The following is a 24433-nucleotide window of genomic DNA, read 5'->3' as shown; positions in this document are numbered from 1 at the left end:
CTATAGATGTTATTTGGTATGGTAACGTGGAGTGCCATTCCCGTCTAAAGAAGTGAATTGAGTTTTTCGGCTGGGGTTGCTAGGAGACAGTGTGATGAAGCTCTCCGGTGACTATCTAACTTGTACAATAGTGTAGTGAACAACTGGTGCCATGTAGGTGGCAGCAGCCCACCTTTGGACGAGAGATCACCCGTGATGAGCAGAGCTCAGAGGGAGTTTACGAGACAGAAAATGGAGCTACAAGAATGGACGCTGAAGCTCCCACCAGCTCACAGCAGCGCACAATCGATTAAAGCATGTGTAGAACTAAGTGGGCTATTGAGAGTGTCGCGATGGTGAGAGAAAACGATCAAAAAAACGGGGCAAGCGGTGAGACTTATGTGCAAGGAAAATCGTCATTGGTTATCGGCAAAATTATCTGTAAAATATCGGCATAACGGATATACGCCAAAAAACCAATATTGCGCATCACTATCTCTAGTATAAACATTGGGTACAAGTAATGGGTTTTCTTCACAATTATAAGTATTATTGTATTATTTTTATTACTTCAGAATAAAAGTAAAAAAAAAAAAAAAAAAGCAAGTACAGAGCAGTGATTCTTACCCAGGTCCATATCAGAAGCCTTTGACCTTTGTGAATAGGGGCTGCCTTTGTAGACAGCGTCCAGCAGCTTCTCTTTGACCTGAGTGATGGTGTCACAGTTCAGACACTTGACCGTCACCTCGGAGGCATTCTCATTCTCAGGGTTTACGCAGTGCAGCGTCTGGCAGACACACCAAACCAAAGGTAAATGTTAAAAAAGTAAAGAAAACACCTTGCGTGGGTTTACTGTTGAACTGCTGCTAAAAGGCTGATCTGTTTGATGATGATTATTTTACATTATACTTTCTGCATTTGCAGCTGCTGTTTGAGAACTTGGATGCTTTCCTTTTGCAGCCATTTCCATTTAGGCTGTTTCAGTAAATAATGCATCAACATTCACACTTGTGTGCCAAGCATGGCAAACTGTTCACACTGTAGGTTTGACTTGGTGCTCCCAGGCCAAGTCCAAAGTGCTTTGTTTAGAGACACAATGCACAGTAAACAGGTCAGTCAAGGGCCAGATGCCACTTCACTAGCACTGAACCAATTTAAGCATTTTGATGAAATGATTTTCATAAAATGTTACTAAAGCCTAACAACTCGTCGAGTGATTCAGACCAAAGCAGATGAAACCAGGCGTCAGTGCATAGCGAGTTTACTGACCAGTGTTTTGTAGTCAATCTGTTGCCGGATGAGCTTGTCCTCGCTGAGGGAGTAGCGGGCTTCTCCGGTGATGGCGTCAATGGGTCCCTTCTCCATCTGCTGCTTCATGGCACAGTAAAGCATGAACAGAGGCTCCCCGGCACACTCCTGGTCACACAAGACACACAGCAATTAGTTAGCTTCAGCAAGATTAAAGAAGACACAATATACACAGGATTAGATTGAAAAACATATTGTGTTGAGAATTTTCTCAAATGAGCGATTAAGCGTAAAATACAATTTGAAGATGTGATGTGTCCAACCAAGTGTTCATTTTGAGCGCCAGTTTTAGTCACAGACTTTTGACTATAAAAAATGTGTTTGACATTAAAGGGGACATTATGAAAAATCTACTTTTGCAGTTTTTTTTTTATCACATATAGTAACTTGAGTGTCCACCAGCACACAAAATATGAAAAAAAAAACCCTCCAGTTTTTTGTTTGTGGTCTGTGTAAGTCTTATAACACAGACAAGAATTAGTCAGCATTACTTTCTCTGTTTCTATATCGATTCAACAGAATTCTTCAGCACCAGAATTTTCTTCTCCTACAATCCAAAAGTTGTCATTTGGAACAGACTAGGGATAAGTGCACAAAATATCAGAGCTTTCCCTTGTTCAGACCACATTTGGCAGATACTAAACACTCCAAAATAGGATCAATAGTCAAGTACCACAGTGTCTGGTATGGTTTGGCCAAGCCTTCTATGCCCATCATAGAGTTGTTTTAATTTCCTAGCCGACTCCTCTGAAACACATGCCTCTTCATGAATGTACCCGTGCACCAGATGTAACATGGACATAAGGGTAAAGAAGTGAACTACTCAGTATTTTAAAACCAATGATGTATGGTTACTGCCCTCATGATGACTGGTCTATAAACCGTTCACACACAAATCATAGCAGTTTGGATGAGCAATGAGAGGACATTTTAAGCACCGGACATCAAATCCTCCTGAAGTAACGTCTCAGAAAAGTGAAGGACACACCAGCAGATTCATAAACATCTTTCTGTGAGAAGGACAACTGTCAACAGTGTACAATAAATCCCATCACTCTCTGCTCATCTTTAAGCTTATATGAGCTGACACAAGGGTTTTAATGATGTTTCCCACTCGTCTCTCCATCGGAGACACTTGCCAATCAATGGTGTCATTAGTCATCACTGGGGGCTGAAAGAAAAGACTCCGGACTGAAACAGCAGCGGTTTAGAGGAGAGGGCGAGGACACATCACGGCCGATTCTCCGCCTGACGAAAGTTTAATGATCAACTGTGCAGTCAGAGGGGAAGATTCTTCAAACTGCGTGAGCGTGTGCGTGCGTGTGTGTCTTGAAGATACATGATGTCCACGAGAACAGGGTAAAGTACTAATTTATCTGTCTCACCTTCAAGCACACTCAACAAAGTGCTTTTTTTCCCCATTGCAAACCACATTTTTTCACATCAGTTCTCAACACCTTCTGCAGCATCTTTTTTCTCCACACCTTTTTTTTCTACATCCATGCACTCATTTTTAATCTGCCCCCCAAGGTCCCTTATTCATTTTTACACTAAGAGACTGATAATTAACTCATTTAAAATCTACTGTATAACATACCTCTTTGGAATACCCTGATCTTCCTATTTTGGTTTGGCACACTGGTTTATTTACGTAGTTTACTGTTACTTTAGATTATCTTTAAGAGCCGTTAGTTGTATTTTAAAGCCTTATTAATAAAACAGGAACCAAAACCAAGGGAAAACTAAGCAGACTGAGGCAAGTTGTGACTGTATCGAAGCACCTTTGCCAAATTCTGATGAGATTGCACCAAATTCAAACACCTTTTCACACACATTAAAAACAGTATGTTGCATGGAGATAAAAAGTGGAACAATTTTTCAGCCTGTTAACGATTTAATCCCAATTTCCACATCGTCCATGTTTGTGAAATAATAAGTCCTCAGGCTGTAATGATTAAAACCACACGGCACTTAAACAGTATTTAGGAAAAATTTAAATAATATAGTCATTAGGGAAAAAAAAGGATCGAATCAGAGTCAGTTTTTTTAAGGCGACATTGAAAAGCAATTCTGCCCTGCAGGTAGTAGTTTGTGGATTTAAGCTTGGGTGATGTCATTTGCAGATTCTTTCTGCATGTATATTAAATGCATAATAAGGTGGTTCACAAAATTCATTTTCACCAAATCTGTCCAGATCGCTTTTCACCTTGTTCACATTGATGTTGTGAACATTTCTACCAAAAATAGAGCCAGACGCTGCACATTTAAGGGAATAGCGTTTGAACTGTTACAATGTTCTTACTCATTTAAAATAAATACAGGGATAAACTATTAATGACCATACTTCCCTTTATATCGTTAAAGCTTCTGATACTTGTGAAAGTTACAAGTATCAGAAGGTTGAGCAATAAAAATTGTGAACAAGTGTGTCACTCTCTACGGATCTTATGGTTGTCCAATTTTTGGTACAGATGTTCAAAATATCTATAGAAACAAGGCCAAATGCGATCTGGCAAAATTTTGAAAACTTTTTTTTTTTTTACATCATTATATAGTGAACCACCCTAATGCATAGTTTGGCGTCTATTGTTTTTTTTTTTGTTTTTTTTTATTATTATTGGGAGATTTATTGTCACCAAAAATAGTTTCTAATTGGTTTTAGATCTGTTTTTACTTATTACCATATGAAATAATGATCTTGTCCTCTTTATACCTCGTTACCCGTAATTGAGTTTTCGACTTGCTTCTTTGCTCCCTACCCCCCACTTCCTCCTAATTGTCACATGCCCCCCTTTATTCATCTTCTCTGTGTCTTGCACCTCAGACACACACCTCTAATCCCCACCAACCTCCACTCCTCCTTCCACCGCTTTTAGAAGCTCGTTAGCATCTGGGCCAATTAGCTGGGCAGCTGCTAACGAGATGCAGCGAGCAGCATTTCTCCGCTGGGGTTTGTACGGGGGGCCGGGCGTTCGTCGCTCGGGCGCTGCATGCTTGTCTGGGAAATTTGCCTGAGCTCGGTATTCTGGCTCTATCGAGGCTACCTAATTGTATGCTGACATTTACATTTCAAGGATTTAATGATTGTTGTCGGTGCACACGGAGATCGGTTTAGGCTCAGATTCCGACACTGCAAACACTGAGCAGAAAGGTGTAATCAGCAGACTGAATGTCAACAATGGTTCTCATGATATCATTAGTATGAGACTAATTGTTGGGGCTTTTTTCCTATGTGTTTATTATCCCCCGCCACAAAATGTGAAGGGGGATATAGGTTTGAGCTCCGTCCATCCAATCGTCCGTCGTCCCGAGTTAAAGGGGACAACTTTTCTCTGAAACCATTTAAGATACAATAACCAAATTCGGTGTGCGGCTTCAGGGCATCAATACCTTGATGGAGTTCGAAAATGAGAAACGCGCAATTGTTTTTTCCTGAGTTATAGCCCTTTTTCTTTTTTTTCTTTTTTTTACTCTGAAGCATCTTCAATAGGGACAGCTTTTCTCGGAAACCGTTTGAGATACAATAACCAAATTTGTGGTGTGGCTTCAGGGTATCAATACCTTGATGGAGTTTGAAAACAAAAAGCGCGCAATTATTTCTCCCAGAGTTATTGCCCTTGTTCTGTTTTTTGGACTCTGTTCGAGGTATCTTCAAAGGGGACAGCTTTTCTTAGAACTGTTGAAGATAGTAATTTTGTAATCTGATGTGATAATGTTTTCCTGTGTATACATCTAAGTTTAGGACATTTAGGAAAAGGTTGTGAGTTATAATGACAACCAATCTGGCGGGGGATGTTGATGACTATGTCTTCTTGTTATAGTTTAACTCTGTCAAATCTTTATACAATTACAAAGACATTTTTAAACCAACAAAAATTTGCTTAACATGTTTTTAGATTCTACATATCACAATGAATGGAAATAATGAAACTGACAGGTACATAAAGCCATTACTATAGTTTATGTTAGTGGGTGGACATAACACTAGGAAGATAGACATGTTGTTCTCAGACTTGATGTGTTACAGGCAAAAAATATTTGAAAATTGAAGGACTTGAAGGAGCCTAAAAATCTACTACTAAATTAAAGTAAAGTATATACCAAATAAAAACAGTTGGCAGCATCGATGTATGAAGACAATACAAATGGTAATTTAATAACCATCCCCCCGAAAAAGAAAAAAGAAAAGGTAAGGAAAATGTTCTTAAAGCTACAAAGGGAGTGTGGGAAAGGGACAGTGACAACAGAACAGAAATAAAAGAAAAAAGAACCACATGGAAATCACTAAAGGGAACATGTCAGGTACAAGAGTAAAATCAGGCAAATGAGCAGGAGATGGATAGAAAAACATGAGTCAGGAGGATAAAAAGGGTGAAAGGATAAAAGGGACCAGTCAACGGGAGGCCTTAATTAAGGAGTGTGTGTGTGTGTGTGTGTGTGTGTGTGTGTGTGTGTGTGTGTGTGTGTGTGTGTGTGTGTGTGTGTGTGGATAATGAAAGGCCGAACAGGAAACCCGATCTGATAACCGATGAAAGGGGGACAGAATTATTTAATCAGACGTTTGTTCCGGGGGCATTGGACTAAACAGTCCACAGCACAATAAAAACACTGTGGGTTAAATATAACATTATTATCCTTACCTTGAGGAACTTGTAGAGGAGAAAAGTGAACCAATTGGTCAGCATCTTCTCAGCGACAGACTCCGTTCTATTAAAGAATGAGAAGAGATCAGAAGGAAAAACCTTAGCGCAAACGTAAAAGATGATTGAGTCAGATTCACTTCTCAATCGTGTGAGCTCTTCTTTTATGGTGTGTTTTTGTATCTTCTATGTCCATATCTTACCTGGAGGACATATAGCAGAGAAGCCCTGAATTACAATTACTCTGAAATGTAAATGAACTGAAAATGCAATATTTCAAAGCTGAGTTTGTTGTTTGATTTACCCATTTAAAGAATGTTTTATAGCGTAATAAACTCCATTTGGCTTCCTTACCTCCTGAGCAGCAGCTTGGGATGGTTTTTACTCTCCAGATTTCGGTCGATCAAATCGGAGAGCAGCTGTTTGAGGACGCCGGTCGCATACTCCATCTCTCCCTGCAGCGCCGTCATGATCAGAGACGCCACATTGCCCCTGTCCCGCATGGAAAAGGACCTGCAAATTCATTCAAACATTGAGTTTTCGGAGAACTTTCAAAAATGGTAAATGGTAAATGACTTGATTTTATATAGTGCTTTATCACCACACTGAAGCAGTCTCAATGCGCTTTACATATCAGCTCATTCACCCAATCACTCTCACATTCACACACCAGTGGGACAGGACTGCCATGCAAGGCGCTAGTCGACCACTGGGAGCAACTTAGGGTTCGGTGTCTTGCCCAAGGACACTTCGACACACAGGCAGGTACTGGGATCGAACCCCCAACCTCTCGATCAGAAGACGACCCACTACCACCGGACCCACAGTTGCCCTTGTTTTGCAAGATTATTTCTAAAAAACAATGGTGATTGAGGTTTGAAAAAGTTGCTCTGATACTGTTTATCATCATGTACACAAATCAGTATAGCTTATCTTAAATATTGTTTATCATAGCATGGTTTTAGACTAGGGATGTAACGATTAATCGTAAGGCAGTTAAAAATGGATTCATAGGTATCACGGTTGATATCGATTTTCTGAAAATTGAATAGCAGTACTTTTTTCAAACAGCAGAGGGCGCTGTATATTTATGCTTTCGTCCAAATGCTGAGGCGGCGGGCGGAATCTGCTACTACTTTCTTTCTGACCGCTTTATACTCTTAAATATGTTCATAAATTATTCCTTACCCGTTTAGCACCGAAAGAAAATATGTAATATTACGTGAATATCTGTAAAAGTCATGTTTTTCTATTAGCTCTGTCTGCTAGCATAGCATCTCTTCTTTACTGCTATAATATCTGCATGGCAACCGACCACTGGGTTACCAGCGCCCTCTGTTGGTCCAAACAAATATCTGATGTAAATCAGTGCAGTTTTAAAAAAAGTCCAATTGTTAAGGCACAAAATACATTTTCAGTTGCACTTTTAAAAAGAAAAATAACTATTATGCAGTTTTGAATTGTAGAACCAGAATTCAAATTAATAGGCTTTTTCTTCATTTGTATTATTCCTTTATTAATTTCCTTCAAGATTTATTTTTAGTTAAATTGCATTGTTTTGAATAGTTTATCAAGAGACTCTTTTGACATTGAAAAATAAAAGGAAAATAGTACAGCATTTTCTCATCATTTCAATCATCATTTGTCTACAGTCCCATTTTGTAAAATAAATCATGAGAGAATTGTATCGTGAACCCAGTATCGTGAATCGAATCGTATTCGGAGTTGAGTGAATCGTTACATCCCTATTTTGGACTGTCGAAAAACAAGGCAAGCAGAGACCTTTGTGCTTCCAGTGTACGGATGAACGTCAACAGGAAGTGCTTCTTGGTCAGCAGCTGTCCAAACAGAGTGAGCGACTTCTCCACGTTAGCCTGGAGCTGAGGAGAGACACAGTGACAGACACAGGTCAAATTAAAGCAAGTCTGGTTATCTTAATTTAGCCCCACGTCATGCTTAAAGGCTAACTAAAGCACAAAAGCACTTGTTTTTCTGTTGGAAACAAGTGTATGTTGTTGATTGATGTTTGTCCAACTCTTGACATTTTAGTGAAAGTACAGTAGTCCATCACTATAACGCGGTTTGCCTTTTGCGGTCTCGTTGTTTTGCGGATTTTTTTTTACAGCGTATGAACGTTCATTGTGTTCTGCATTCTGATTGGCTAATGCTGTGTTCACCCACCAGCCACACATCCAACTCGGTGAGTTTCACTGCCTGCTGAAGCGAGGAGCTGCTCTCCTTTTTCTCCTCTCAAAAACATAAACCACCAGTGAAAAAAGCCGGTGTGATTAGCGGCTAATGCTATCCTAGCTCAGTGCTACAGAGAGAACTTTTACCTGCTACTACCACCTCCTCGCTGGTTCTCCTCCACGCCTAATCCTTCCTAGTCCGGTCCTGGTTATAAAGGCCGTGTCATACAGCTCCAGGTGGTCATACACAGTTTCTACTCCATGGTTGAATGGGTCAATAGACCGGTGACAACATCGTGGATGTTTGTGAAAACTCTAAAGAATATTTAGGAGACTGAAGTTTTAGTGAGATGGTGGCACCAAAAAAAGAAGCTCTTAATACATTCTTGTTTTTGGTCCTTCTAAAAATATATATTTTGTGATATTTTGTCTTTCTGATAAAGTTTTGGATTTGAGCAACATGGCCTCAAACAAGCACTTATAACTGCATCAGTAATTAAAAAAATGACATTGTGAAAGGAAACCAAACCAAAATGGAGATGCTGTTAATGTCCCTCATCTATTCACAAATTGTCATTTAATCAGTGACACACTATTAAAACCTTTGTGAATTGCTCTGAATTAAAAAAAACCTTTTGCTTGGCTGAAAGGTTTTTCAGATGAGACGGATGGTTTCCACATGAGACCAGCACTTTGGCATTTTCAGTTGTTTTGCAACTGGATTAGTTTACTTTTATATATATAAAAATGTTGCCTAGAGATACTGTATATATATATATATATATATATATATATATATATTTTTTTTTTTAATCCAACTTACATTTTTAATCATTGAATAGTATTCATGGTTGTGTTAGGGGAAAAAAAAACAGTACAATTCCAAACGTGGTTTATTCCTTAGTTTTATTTTGCTATGTGTTCCCATCAGTTGTTATACAAAAAAAACTGTGAAATACAGTGCTTCTCTCTGTGTTTAAATGCTCTTGACTGAAGAGAGAATCCTGGATTCTGCATCCAAATTTTAAAGTACCTTTTGTATGGTATGATGGATACATACTGTACATATAGAATATTGTTACAAATGTGTAGACTTGCTATTGCCGTGATAGTTCAGCAGTTTTACCATTCCACACACAATTTGACCTTCAGGGTTTTTAAAGTAGCTTTTTATGGGGACAGTTAAACATTTTACATTCTCAAAATGTCTAATGGTTAATCAGATGAGCTTCTTCTAGCTCAGTGAGGACATCTTCTGTCAACAGAGAGGGGGAAGCAGTGCTCAGATAAGGTTAGATCTTTCTGTGTGTGTGTGTGTGTGCGTGTGTGTGTGTGTGTGTGTGTGTGTGTGTGTGTGTGTGTGTGTGTGTGTGTGCGTGCGTGCGTGCGTGCGTGCGTGCGTGCGTGCGTGTGTGTACCCTGCTCTATCCAGGCACCTGTCGCTTCGTAACAACACACACTAAAACCTCCCAAAGATGCCTCTGTTAAGCTCGCTCGCTTCGTCTTCCTTGCCGCTTGTCACACCTATTACTGACACTATGACATCATCGCTCTCTCATCTTATTCTCCTCTCCTTGTGCCTCTTAGTAACAAACAGGCACCGAATGTGCCTGTATCTTGCTCTCCATTGTCATCCTTTTTGTACCACTGTAACATCTTTTCTCCCCCTCCTCTGATGTGCTGTAATAAAGTGTCTGGGTCTCTTTCTAAAGTGCTAAATGAGTTTTGTACATCTCTGTAGTGTGTGTGTGCACATGTGTGTAATTGTGTGTATGTGGGGGAAAAAAGTTCTACTGGTGAGATAGACTGAGACAAATGGAAATGCATGTATTTTACAGCTCAGACAGCCCTCACAGAATTTCTGTCACAAATTGAGAGTAACTTAATATCTTTGAATCATTGTGGGGGTGTGTTTGTGTGTGTGCGTGCGTGCATGTTTGTGTGTGTAACGTGGCAGTAGAGCTTTAGGAATGGAGCAGCCTTACAGAGCAATAAAACTAGGATCATTGGTTTACCGTTCATTAGATCACAGAATCAGTACCAAAGGGGAAATACAGCAGCAAAAGAGGAAGGAAGTCTATAGAGACATAACAGTACAGTGTGTGTACCCCCACCCCAATGTCTGCATATGTCGTTTGAGGTTAGAAGCACCCATCCATTGGCCCCAAGGCCACCAAGCACGCCCGCAGAGATGAGAGTTCAGCGAACCTACCTGCCGCCCCACCACCCACCCCCACAAAATCCACAACAGTTTAAGATCAAAGTCAGTGTTGGCGAGCGACTTATTTTAGTGTTTAAACAGACTAGTTGACTTTAGTGTTGTCTCGCGACTCTGTCCATGTGACGTCGACAAGCCGCAGTACCTGACTTTTGCCCAAGATGGCGGCGCAACACAGCAAACCAGGGTCCAAGTAACTCCTGTACGGCGAGGCAGCACGACATCAAGTGTTTCTGGCACCTTCCCGGTTTGTGCTCAAACTGCAGCTGGTAGGCGGATACTATGGCTAATATACAGTAAATGCTAACGTTAGCTGTAGTGGTAACATGTCTGTGTATTAAGCAGATCTGGAAAACATCTGCAGCACGGGACAGAGGCTCCGTTAGCGGGGGAAGACCGCTGTTGTGCCAAAATCTGTGACCTGAAAAAATCTGTGACCGGTGGTGGCCACAGATCCAACCCCTGCGGCTTCTCGGCGGACATTTACTCCCACTTAAACACATTTGTAATTATTCTCCAGTCTGTATTTACTTCACCCACCAGAGCATCATAAGAGGGAGTAAATAGCTCCTCAATAGCTACAAAGACGGTTACGCAGTTGACGTAGCACTCTTCTTCTCTACCGACGGGAAGCCGCAACGGTCACAGATTTTTTCAGGTCACAGACTTTGGCACAACACCAGCTTTGGTGAAGGAAGCCGAAGCTACCGTAAAAACAGCCCAAACAAAGTCTAAACGCCTCTGAGGAAGCCTCGAGGCTTAACAGTCACCGTAGACTCAAGGTAGGCGAAGCAGCAGTGTTCCTAGGTTTACTTACCCGTGTCCCAGGGGTTGGCGGTGTTGTGCCAAAGTCTGTGACCCAAACAAATATGTGACATGTTTAAGGGTGAGTAAATGTCCACCGAGAAGCCGTAGGGGTTGGAACTGTCATCACCTACGATCGTAGATTTTTTCGGATCACAGATTTTGGCACAACACCGGCACTCGGCTGCCACTCGGCTCGGCTTTGGCTCTTGGTGATGTCATCGACTAGTCGTCGTCGACTTGACTAGTATGCACATAATGTTGACCTTTAAAATTATGAAGTTGTTCAACCCCTAGTAGCTATTTGCTGTGGTAAAAGACCCAAATGTTCTGCTGCTGTTGTTGATATCGCGTTGCTTTCACTTAATTAACCTTTTTAAACCTGGTAATGTGTTAATATTAGTGATAGTTCGCAATACGAAACGATAGATATTAATGAGCTTGTGATAATGATACGATAATTTGGCATTTTGGAAAGAAAAAAAGTCGGTAACACTTGAAGTTTTATACATAAGGCTGACATTACACTGTCACTATCTCTCATTAGCATGAATAAGGTGTCATGAAGTCTGAAATTAAGTTATGACACCTTTGGAACTATGTTGGCATTTGTTGGGGTTAGGTGGAGGGATATAGTTGGGTTAGGTAGGATTAGGGTTAAGGTTAAGGTTAGGGTAACAAAGGGTTATAGTTAAGTAACACTTGATGGCAGCTTTTATGACACCTTGTTCATGTTAATGACAAGTGTCATGTTATAATAATGACAGCGTAATGTCCCCCTTATGTTCAAAACTTCAAGTAAAGTTAAAGTAAAAAAAATGGCTACATTGTTTTTTGTTTTTTCTAACGCCAATACCACTCATACCCTCGATGATACATCGACGATACACATTTTAATATTGCGATATATTGTCACGCGATATATTACCCCATCTTTATATGGTTGCACAAATTAAACTAATGTATGTTGTGCATTGTTTCCTTCACAGTAGCAACATTTTTGCATTAGATTAAATCTGTGACATAAGATAATGTAAACTTGATACTATCAGCATTTAAAAACAAATATATCATTACTGTCCCTATACCTGAGTCACACACACTGTGTATTACCACAATATATTTTGATGCATTAAAAACAAATCCAAAATTTTACTTTGCGCTGCTTTTGTTCTTCAAACAAAAGGTTGTAAAGTTTTACACCACCATCACGTTGATAAAATATCAGTTTGGTGTAAAACTAAATAAAAGAAAAGAGAAATAAACAGAATAATTAACTTTTGTCTTTCTTGAAAGTTTTTGACTTCGCCCACATTTAAGACTAAAATAAGATTGGGGTTTTAGCTTAATAGCCATGGGCGGCAAAACGCAATTAAGACATTTCAGAAATAACTGAGTATGAAAGAGCAGGAAAGAACAGAAAATATACCAATGGCAGCTATGGGACCACCAAGAGCGCTCCATTCCTTTAAAATATAAACCGACTCTGGATTAGTGATTAAAAAAAGCTGCAAAAGGTCAAATAAATCATTTCTTTACTTCAAAAAAGTCAGAGCTCTAATCAAAGTCAATGAGGATTCACCTGATTTTTAATCCTACGGCTTCTGATTAAGTCTGATTTCTTAATCTTCGTAGGAGAGTACTTTGTGTTGACGTACTGGTAATTCTACGGCTTGTGATGTTGGCAGTGGGAAGTTTCACCATCTCCATTTAGCTTTGCTGGAAAGGTACATCACATGTACCAGTTCAATTAGAGTCTTAAGTGTGATGTATAATGCAAGCAAGAATCCTACTTAACCCTAATCTTATTCTTTCACTGCCTTAATCCTCTTGCCATTTTCGACCCTTCGTCTTTGTCTCTTCTCTTCATCTGGTGCTGCTTAAATAACATTTATTTCAAGTTGAATCCAAGCAATGCTCGCTTCTCATCTGCATCACAAGACCGAGAAGTGTCTGTCTCCTGAGATCAGACTAATGATGAAGCTGAGGCTCTTAAAAAGTCATTTGCACTGACTGAGACGGGCTGAATACATTAAGACAGAGTAGATAAAATATAGGTTATACGATTGCTTTAAGGTGAACTGTGTCAGGAGTTCTTCTCATCTCATATCTCCCCCTTGTTCTTTGGAGCGTCCCGCCTTTGAAGAAACCCGTCATGGGATAATAACAACAGACGTTTTAAGGAGAAAAGCCAGAGGGACAATTTAATGCCATCAAATGAAACTTCTTAAGTAGTTGTCTGAATGCAGCATGCAGGTGAACTTCTTGTGATATCAGCAGCAGCAGCAGCAGAGCCTTTTCGACGTGTTAGGTTGATTAGTCGCACGGTTTTCACCTCTACAGAAGTGAGTTTTGTTAGTTTGTTGAAGTTTGTTGGCTGGTGTACTGACCCGTACCTCCATCTCCTTGAGCACAGGGTGGTCCTCAATCCCAGGGAACAGGACCCTCATGGCGTACGTCCGGTAGTCCAGAAAGGGAATCCCTGCTCCATCGAGCTCCTGGGTCAGCTCATGGATGTCAGTCTGAAGTTCTGCGAAAGCTGCACAAAGAATTGTAGAAAACAGAAAAAATGTAGTACCAAAGCATAATGAAAGAGATTTTATGGATCAGAGCTAGGAGTTTGACAATCTCTCGATACGGCAATATATCACAATATTTTTTTCGCACAATCGATTATCGATATGCTCGCGCTAAGTATCGATTTAAAAAAATTATATATATATATATATATATATATAATTTTTTTTTACATTTTTTTTGGATTTAAGATTTATTTTATTATTTTCCAAAAAATCTCTGCTTTTTCACTAAAATGTGCAGCTAGGTCTTCACAGAAATGTTGCCACTGTTTGTTGAAGGAACCAATGTTGTTTACTGGAATATTGCACTATAATGGTGTCACTGGTAAGAAAGACCCTATTTTTTTGTTTACGAAAAGCACTATTGGAGATACTTATTCGTTGACATTGGTATGTTGACACTTATTTACAAAAATGTTGCAATAAAATAGTGTCACTGTTCATAGGACACTTTTTCAATTTATTGTCTTTCAGAAATATAAAATACAAATTTTATTTTTTCACTTATCCTTTTTTTTTTCTTATGTCATAGATTATTGTAGATTCATTTCTGACCAATATATCGATAATCGCAGTATCGTCAAACCGTGAGATAATCGTTATTGTGAGCTTTGTATCGCATCTTGTATCGTATCGTGAGGTACCCAGAGGTTCCCACCCCTAGTCAGAGCCAGGGTTGGGGTCAATTATAATTGCAATTGTGTAAATAACAATTAATTACAATTATGGCAAAATTATATTTGAAATTCTAAAAATCTGTTGCGGCCTTAATCGTTTATATAATTGACTGTAATTGTAATTTCCATTAAAAATACATAAAAATGGTTAATTCTAATTTAACGCAAAACTGGAGAACCATGATACATTTCTATGTACAGTTCTACACATATGTAGTTAACAATTATCAAAATTTGTTTCATTTCAAACTTTGCCACATTTTATCATTTAAATAAATATGAAAAATCTATATTTTCATTGATTAGGTAGCCAATAGATTCGTTTTTAGGGTATTTTACAGCTGATTTAGGACCTGATATCATAAGAGATGCTAACAGAAAGCTAACACAAGAGAATGGCCAACTATTTTTAGGTTATTTATTTCAGGCTCAGTAATTGTGAATGATTCTAACTTAAGTATTTGAAAGCATAATTGTTATTGAATTTCTGAAAAGGAAAAAAAAACAATTTAATTGTAATAGGGAAAAATGCTGGCAACTGTAATCGTAAATTAATTGAAATTGAGCATGGGTAATTGAAAACATAATTGGAATTGAAAAATGTAATTGACCCCAACCCTGGTTAGAGCTGTTCTGCCAGCAAAATATGCCATACATCTTCTTTCTTTCATAGCTTTACTTTCATAAAAAGCCATTAATGGTGACACAACATGACACAATTTCTGAGTTAAACAAGATGCCCGGCAGGAGACACAACAAGGCAGGGCAGACAGATCTTCATTTCAAGTTTAAGGCTATGACATAAAGCAGGTAATATCCTGTCTCATTGAAACACAGCTGGAACCTAACAGGTTCATTCAACCTGTTGTTTTTGTTCTCAAATCTTCCCCTTTATTCATACTTTTTTTCAAACTCCAAAACAATGAAAAAGTATAACTTGGGAAAAGCAAAGAAATATAATTTGCTTGGATGGAAAGTTAATTAATTGCATGAATGAATAATTATCAAGTAATAGACAGATGAGTTTTCACGCATAATTTCCACCAGCTGCCATTGCACGGTTTGGTCTGTTAAACAGTGGGAAAGGGATAGAAAGTGAAGAAATGAGGCAAATACTGTATTTTTATTTATTTTTTTTAAAGTTTAAAGTAAGAAAATAGAGAACAATTTGCGGATAAATAACTGGAACTATGAACTAAACATTTTTTTTTTAAACAAAGATAAATTGAAGAGGAAAATGGTTGACAAAACTCAAATTGGGGACTCTATTTTCTCCTCCAGTTCCTCTCCCCTTTTAGTAATCATTTGTATTTATCGCTCAGATGATAAATCACTCGCTAGAGTTGTGTCAGAAAGAATTGTGGGCAGCCATGTGTCAGGTGGCTCCTGTGACTGAATGAAAAACAATGTGAAGAAAACATTTTTGCTTTCCTTCATAATTCTTCAATATATTATGACTGTACTGGGACAGAATGCTGGGGGAGTGGCTAGCCATGAGTTTGACATGAGGTGTACACCAGGGATCTTTTAAGGAGTTTGCATGTTGTCCCATGATTACTTATTGGTAAATATATATATATATGTATATATATATATATATATATATATATATATATATATATATGCTCCTAAAAACACAGGTTAATTAGAAATTAGTCTCTTAATTCAGTGGTTCGTATGTACCCCCTTTTTCTTATTTCTGAATCCAAGTACCCCCTTTGTCTGACAACATTTTTATCAGAATTCTATGAAAAAACAACAATACAGCATAATGATGGAATCAGTGTTAACATGCGCTTTAAAGAATCCCATTTCAAATAAATGGAATAAAACAGTATTTAGTGCCTCCTGAACAGATTTATTTTGATAGTTTTTTATTTTATATTTTTAATCATCTCCCACCTGGTGTGGGACCAAGTCTGACCCTTGTATTTTCAGTACATGTTCAAATCAAGACCATTTCCATCATCATTATAATGATGATCGTTTTTAACTAAAAAAGAAACAAAAACCCCATATTTTGAGTGCTTTCTTTGTTAATTTTCAACTTTCTCTCTTTCTCAAGTACCCCTTGTAGTGCCATCATGTACCCCCATTTGAGAAACACTGTCTTAATTGACTCTAAATGAATGAGTATGAATGTAATCATCTGTCCCCAAAGAAAAACCAATATGACTGGTGTGTTTACCAAAATAGTCTTCATTCAGCATATTTTCCGATGTAATGAATAGATATTCTGTTTGGTTGTTGGGTACAATTTTCAGACAGCAACACTGTTTCATTTCTTCATGCAAACTAAATAAGACCTTAATTGAGGCGACTTGGATGTGAAATTTAAAAACACTGTGCAATTATGAGCTACAGATGCCAAATTATGGTTTGTTTCTCATGCAATAAAGGCCAAAATGATGCATGCGAATACACAACCTTGAAAGACGTTTTCTGAATTTGATTTCTAATCATCAGCTGTATCAGACATCTCGTCTTAGAACAGAATCTAATTTCCCAAACACACACTTCACTTTTTGCTCCTGCCTGCTCCATCTGGTTCCCCACCCACTCGGGCTGCTTTGCTTCCCTGGATCAGCTGGGAGTGTAGCAGGCGTGGCAGGTTGCTTTTAGGAAGAGGGCGGGACTAATGTCATGCTTCAACATCCTGAAAGACTTAGTATGGAAATGGCGTAACTTTTTTCTTGCCGTGTCACTTAAACAACGCACGGTGGCAACATCTTAAAGATGAGGCACAATAACAAGGAGGTTCGGGTGCTTTACATCAAAAGCTGCAGTTGTTTGACTTCCTCTGACAGTATCTTGGCAGCTGATAGAGTTGTGAGTCTTTTTGACAATGTGTAGTGTAATGACATTATTACTTTGTACCAAGGCTGCGTGAGCTGGTGTCATTACACAGAATGTAAACACCTCGTCTGCCCTCACATCAGTCATGTGTTGTCTCCGCTGCTAAAACTCTCCAGAAGCTCTGTGTCCCACATGTCTCCTGTGAATGGATCTCACACCTCTCTGCAAACTGTTCTTTTGTTACTTTGACTCTTCACATCATCTTCTTTTCAAAACGGCTGTGTACCCCTTTTCCGTCTCCTTCTGACAGTCTCACCCTTGAGCCGTGTTTCCACTTCAAGGCGCCGACAGTTGATAGACACGTTTGACAGCGCTCTCCATCCCTAGCATCAACACAGCAGGTGTCTGTTCCTTCAGTTCAAAGTCCAAAACACTTAGAAATCCATACTGAAGGGAAATGGAACTGCTTTGAAAAAAAAAAAAAAAGCTAAAATACTCCCACCCCCAATAGAGTACCCATAAAAAATGTGATTGTGTACATGCATTACAGTTTTTGTTCGATTGCTAACAAGCATTGGTCGAAACTGAAGTCTCATGTTCAAAACCTTTAACACAAGCTGGGTTTATATTACAGATTTTAACAAAATAAAAGTGATATTTCTAAATATCGACAGAGTTAAATTGCACTTTAAACGTGTTTCCATTGAACGTTGTTTTGGGTAGGAGCCTCGCAACTCCTGTAAAATCTCATCCTGCAAGACTTTGCTGCAGAAAGACGAACGCTCAGAACCTTCTTATAATGCTCTGTATTCCTTTGTTGTTTCACGTCTAGTGCTTCCTTGCATTTCTTCCTCCCCGGAGATACATCCACCGTGGGTTCCGTCAGAACTTCCGTACAGATACTTCAACTAACATCCAGTCCATCTGGTCCAGCTCTTGACTTCCTCTTGCCATACCGGTCGGACGATAGATCGCTCTGTGTGAGCCAGGCTCCCTTGCTTGGCTAGCGCTGCTGCAGACCACTGCTCTACCACAGTCAACTTCGATCTGTTAAACATCCGCTCTCTCAATTGTAGAGGACAACTCATCCACACACTCATCCTTGACCGTAAGTTTGACTTCTTCTGTTTAACTGAGACATGGCAACAAGGAAATTACTTCTCCCAGCTCATTGAATCCACTCCACCTGGGTATGTTTACACCTGTAAACCACGGGACTACGGCTAGGGTGGAAGTCTCACGATGATTCACAGCGAGAACATCAAAGTCTCGCCTGTGTCTGCTCCGGTCTTCACTTCCTTTGAATCCACAGTATGTGAACGCTCTGTACTGTTTACCGCACCCATAAATCCAACAGTGATTTTTTAAATGACTGCTGCCTTCCTCACTCATTTATCCTCCTTTTCCTCAAAAAGAATAGTGCTGGGAGATTTTAACATTCAATGAACCCTTTTACAAGATAATTTACATCCTGCTTAGATAGTTTTGTTCTTCAGCAACATATTAACTTTCCCACCCACTCAAAAGGTCACATTCTTGATTTAATCTGCTGCTCCGGTGTCACCCCTCTCGATTGTAAAGCTGATTAACTCCCCATAACTGATCACTTTCTTCTCTTATTCAATGCTGCTCTCACCATTACTACCACTGAGCTCTCCTGTCTCATATCATTCCGTAACATTACAAATATCAATCTCAACACCCTCACCTCCAGTATTGACCCCCACCTAGACATAAATCCCTTTTTCACCCCTGATAGGCTGGTTTTGCGTTACAACACTACACTCCATTCCATTCTTAACTCTCTGGCTCCATTGAAATCCATGTCTGTATCATTCTCCACTCCTGCCCCCTGGTTCACACACTATCTCCGGATCATGAAAGCCAGAGGTCGCCAACTCGAGCGCACTCAAACTAAATCCCAATATTACTCTGGTTTAATCACTGCAAATAAAGGTGACACCAAGTGTCTATTTTATCTCCTCTATAAACTCACCCGCCCCCCTGACTCACTGCCACCTCAATTCTACTCCACCACATCCTGTGAATCCCTAATGCCATTCCTCGTCTCAAAAATCCAAAATATTCATCACCACCTCAGTCATAACTTTCCTCTCCCCACCTCACCAGAATCCTTCCCATTTACTCATTCCTTCTCCACCTACCAGCTCCCCACTCCCTCTGAAATCTCAGACCTCATCCGTCAGTCCAAACCATCCTCCTGTCAGTTGGACCCTCTCCCCACATCCCTGCTCAAAGCCTCCTTCCCCTCCCTGGTTCCCATCATATCTGCCATCATCCACTACTTGATCATCACCGGAACTGGCCCTTCATCCTTCAAAACCACTGCAATAACTCTAATCAATTTCAATAACTTCCATCCCATCTCCAATCTCCCTTTCATTAAAGGGGAGATTTACTAGTGTTGTAGTAGTCGAGACCGGTCTTGGTCTCGAGACCAAATTTTAAAGGTCTCGGTCTCGTCTCGTACTCTGAAGCATTTTGCCTCGGTCTTGTCTCGGACTCGGGCTGCCCGGACTCGGGATTTTCCGTCAAGACCGTTCGAGACCAGCACCACTTCCTGCTATTTTTAAACTTTTCTATAATGTGATAATAACACGGAGAATCCACCCCGTAGAATGACCGCAATCTTCCATAATGTGACTGAGTGACGCGTATGACACACTCGTGTGTATATGTGTGTGTGTCTGGCTCCGGTTTCAGTTTGGACCGCAGAGCGCGAGGGAGATAGAAACTAATCATCGGTAAAAATCCCAGTAAAACTCCAGAAAACAATCACCAGGAATAAATATTATCTCCCTGGTAAAGATAGTAGCTCTAACAACTGGTAAAATGATAAACTTCCCGGCTTGACTAGTGCAATTACCTTCTCTTTGGTCTCCGCAGCAAATCTCTCCATAAATTCTAGTTAGTCCAGAATTTAGCTGCCCGCATCATCACCAAAACCCCCTCTAGCTCCCACATCACCCCTGTTCTCCACCAGCTCCACTGGCGTCCCATACAATTCCGCATCCAACTTTCAAGGCTATTCCCCACACTGCCCCTCCTTACCTGACTGATCTCATCCATGTCCACACTCCATCTTGCTCCCTCAGATCCTCTTCCTCCATTCATCTGTCCACTCCCCCAGCCCGCCTTACCACCATGGGGAGCAGAGCTTTCAGCTCTGGAACTCACTACCTCTGGATCTCAGGAACATGGACTCATTCTGGATTCAAAACCTACTTATTCACAACAGCATTTCCCACTTGCATTTATGTGTTTTGATAAAATATTTATATTTAAGTATTATATTGGGACAGCTGTGTCTTTTATTGAGTTGAAATCACTGGAAATTTCACTGTACACACAAAATTGAATGTAAAAACTGAGCGCAAGTGAGTAAGAGAGGGTAAAGTCAGGCCACGTTACAGTTTTGCGCAAATATAGTTTTTCTGTCAGCTTGGAAGATGGTAGAACATGGCTTTTTTAAGCCAATATGTGAAGCTAAGCTTGATGTGAAGACGTCTGAGGTTGTTTCTGTGGAAATAGCATAGCGAGTAACAGCACCTGTAGCAACGATGCTAATGCTGGAGAAGAGAACCTGCCTCCAACAGACAGGACACGAGAGGAGAACTCTCCACGGGACATGAAGAGGACTCAGGGACAGAGAGAAGAGAAGGAGACAACGGTGAAAGTTCTGATATGGAAATTGAGACTATGTAAGTTTGAACAGAGACTTGGTTCAAAGCCAAGATGAGCTGCTACTCTTAGCTTATGAAAAAAGAAGGCAGGCCTCGGCTGTGAAATATGTAAAAAAAAAGTTGCAAGGATACAAAGTTCTCCATGGCTGTGAAGGTAAGCACATGTTTTATTTCACATATTTATTGTGGTTTTTGTTTTTTAAAGGTTTAGTGTCTTTTGTGATGAAAGTGGCTAAATTAGCTATGATTTTGACCTGTCCTTGGTGCTGAAACATGGCATATTTGACTGTCCGTGCCTCTTTAATGCTGTCATCATTCTTTTTTAAACATAGCTTAATTGGTTGTGTTCACGCAATATTATTGGCTCATTTATTTGACAAAAGGCGTTTTAATTTGGTTTTTTTTTTATTACGTGACATTTCTGTCTCTCTCTTACTGACAGAACAACACACGGCCGGTGTTCTGGGACCTCATGATTTACAAATTAAGCATCGATTAAGACCAATGCTTGTTACCAATCGAAAACAACTGTAAAATAATCTTAGTGAACTTTTCAGCCCAGTTCTCCTATTTTAGTGTCATTGGAGTAACATCAGCACATGTTGCCCTTAAAGGATCAAGCACCTCAAAAACACCACCAAAGTCACTATTGGGACAGAATTTGAAGCCAATCAAAAGTTAATAAAATAATCTAATTTATAAATGAATTATGTTGTAGTATTGTAATAACAGTTGTTTTTTTCCAGATGTCATGCCTCTATCCAAATTTGTGTTGAATGTGTGGGTGTTTACATAGGATTTTTTCAACTCTTACCTTCTTTACATTCCAGAGCTACTCTTGATTCCAGGTTGTCCATTTGTAGTTGCAGACGTTTAAGTGTGCGATCGGCATCTCTCGACTTCCTCTTGTATGCTATGAGGACAGCGATGATGACCAGCAGGAGCAGGCCGCCCCCTCCTCCAATGCCAATGATGGCTGGGAGCGTTAGCAGGCTATCAGAGTAGATGTGAAGAGTCCCGGGGGAGTACTCAAAGCCGCCAGCACGGATCTGAAGATGGAGAAATGATATGGAATGATGAGGAGAGAGAAAGAGCCTTCACTAAGAATCAGCTCAGCTTGACTTCTCCTGCTCACAATAGCTGTACTCCTAAAATTGACATTGTGCGAAAGGAAATGTATCGGTGACGACCATGAACTTCACTATCCTGTAATTTCTATGCCTGCAACTTTTCAACTAAAGGAAAAGAAGAACAATAATGGGTTAACCAACTTGACAAACTCAAGGCCCGGGGGCCAAATTCGGCCCTTCAGAGCATCCGATTCGGCCCGTGAAAATGACATAGAAAACATGAATCATTGCGTAAATTACCAGATAACTCAGTTGAAAAGTGTTCCAAAATCCTGCAATTTTTTTTCAAATTATTTCACAAAAGATAAAATGTAAATAATAATAAATAATAAAGTTGAATAAAAATTGGTCAAAAAATGAACTAATCCAAAGGACATTCAAGAATGTCACTTACTACTTATATATTGTTGTTATATATTATATTGTCTTTCATACTTTAGGTCTAATTTATTTTTATTTTTTTTTTTTTTTTTTTTTTTTTTTTTTTTTTTTTTTTTTTTTTTTTTTTTTGCTTTTAAAAATTTAGATTTAATGCAATTAAAAAAGGAGTCCAACGCTCCTCAAAGCACGTTATTTTTTTTTGTTTTCTGAGAGCAGACATCTTTTCCATGGAAATAAATTCTGTGAGGAGATTTTGCCATTGGTTTATGTTTAAGGATTTTTTGTCTTTCCAATTTAGTAATATTGTTTTTTTTGCTATGGCTAGTGCCGCAAGGATTGATTGTGATTGGTTTGCTGGAGGTTGAAGCATTGTCAGGTCTCCAATCAAACAAAGATTTGGAGATAAAGGAATTCTGTAGTCCAAAATGGAGGACAGTTTTTCAGTGATTAGAATCCAAAAGTGTTGAACTGGGGAGCAAAGCCATAAGGCATGTAAATAGGAATCCGCTGTATTCTGGGTGCACTGAGAGCAGATGTCTGTTGCTGAGAAGCCCATTTTATGCATTTTCTGTTGGGTAATGTGGGATCTGTGGAGGACCTTGTATTGAATTAGCTGAAGGTTTGTGTTTTTTGTCATCTTAAAAGTATTACAACAAATTTCTGCCCAGAAATCAGTGCTCGGGGTGATTGAGAGTTCGGCCTCCCACTTCGCGATTGGTAAGTAATTACAGTTAGTGTTCGAAAGCGCTCTGTATATTTTTGAGAGTTTTTTTGATTTTGTTGAGATTTTTTTCATATATATAGCCAGTTCTGGAGGTTGTAACGTAGTTAAGTCTAGTGGAGTGGTTTTCTTTATTGTCTCTGTTACTTGTAAGTACTGTAGAAAGTTACTTTTATTTATATCGAATGCTTGGGTTAGATTGTTATATGACCTGATCTTGTCATTTTCAAAAAGGTCTTGGAGATGAGTGATTCCACTCTCTTCCCATGTCTTCAGATAGAGTGGTGTTTTTTTATTTTTAAAGTCGGGGTTGTGCCAGATTGGAGAGAGTATACTAGTTTTTAATTGGCCATTTGTGATGTCCAGGGCTTTCCACCATGCAGTCAGTGTGGAGGCAATTAGTGGGTTTTTAAAGCAGTTGTGATGTTTGAGGGTCGCAGTGATAAAAGGGAGATCAGAGAGTTTAATGTGTTTGCAGTCTAACTGTTCTATTTCTAGCCAGGTGTTGTAGTATTCTTTTGGATTTAGCCATTCTGTTAAATATAGTATTTGGTTTGCTAAGTAATAATGCATGAAATTAGGGGCTTCTAAACCACCCTCGTCTTTGTTTTTTTGAAGGGTAGAAAGGCTTATTTTAGGTTTTTTATTTCTAGTATAGAATTTTGTAGTTGTAGAATCTAATCTTTGAAACCATTGTTTTGGTGGTTTTAGTGGTATCATTGAGAACAAGTAGTTTATTTTTGGTAAGATTTTCATTTTAACTGAGGCTATCCTGCCAAGTAGTGAGATGGGGAGATTGTTCCATCTCCGCAGATCTTCTGTGACTTTGTCCAACATCGGATCATGATTTAGTTTAATTAATTCATTTAAGTTTGGTGATATATTTAAGCCTAGATATTTAATTGTATTTGTGGTGGAGGGGTGTTGTGGATTTTGGTGTGCAGGATTCCAAGAGTTTTTTGTCAAAGGGAGGATTGATGATTTTGTCCAGTTAATGGAATAGTCTGATAATTTAGAGAAGCTGTTTATTAGATTAAATACTTCCTCTAAAGAGGATTGCGGTTCTTCCAAATAGAGTAAAATGTCATCCGCGTAGAGATTAATTTTGTGTTCTGAGATGGATGAGTGGATTCCTTTAATAACAGAGTTCTGACGTACAGCTGCTGCGAGAGGTTCAACGAATATTGCAAAAAGCAAAGGTGAGAGTGGACAGCCTTGTCTGGTTCCCCTCTGCAGTGTGAAGCTTTGGGATGTTATTTTGTTTGTGGTTACTGAGGCCTTAGGTTTATTGTACAGGGTGGAGATCC

The 24433-nt window shown here is 39.3% G+C and overlaps 1 protein-coding gene across 3 annotated transcripts in view; it reads right to left on the bottom strand.

Moving 5' to 3' along the window:
* Window positions 1-24433, bottom strand: part of plxna1a (plexin A1a) — a 339887-nt gene that overhangs the window by 14112 nt on the left and 301342 nt on the right. For 2 of the 3 annotated variants that reach the window (XM_028452103.1, XM_028452102.1), the window contains 7 exons: window positions 21709-21943; window positions 13529-13677; window positions 7710-7807; window positions 6282-6440; window positions 5928-5994; window positions 1249-1395; window positions 607-766 (listed from right to left, as the gene is read on the bottom strand). In XM_028452103.1, coding sequence (XP_028307904.1) covers window positions 607-766; window positions 1249-1395; window positions 5928-5994; window positions 6282-6440; window positions 7710-7807; window positions 13529-13677; window positions 21709-21943 — 1015 coding nt within the window. The remainder of the gene's footprint in view (window positions 1-606; window positions 767-1248; window positions 1396-5927; window positions 5995-6281; window positions 6441-7709; window positions 7808-13528; window positions 13678-21708; window positions 21944-24433) is intronic. The other variant, XM_028452104.1, reaches the window with a different exon arrangement.

The sequence above is a fragment of the Gouania willdenowi genome, chromosome 7 (genome assembly GCF_900634775.1).
Source record: "Gouania willdenowi chromosome 7, fGouWil2.1, whole genome shotgun sequence".
NCBI lineage: Eukaryota > Metazoa > Chordata > Actinopteri > Blenniiformes > Gobiesocidae > Gouania > Gouania willdenowi.
Note: the sequence above shows the minus strand (reverse complement) of the source record. Positions and strands in the feature narration are given on the sequence as shown.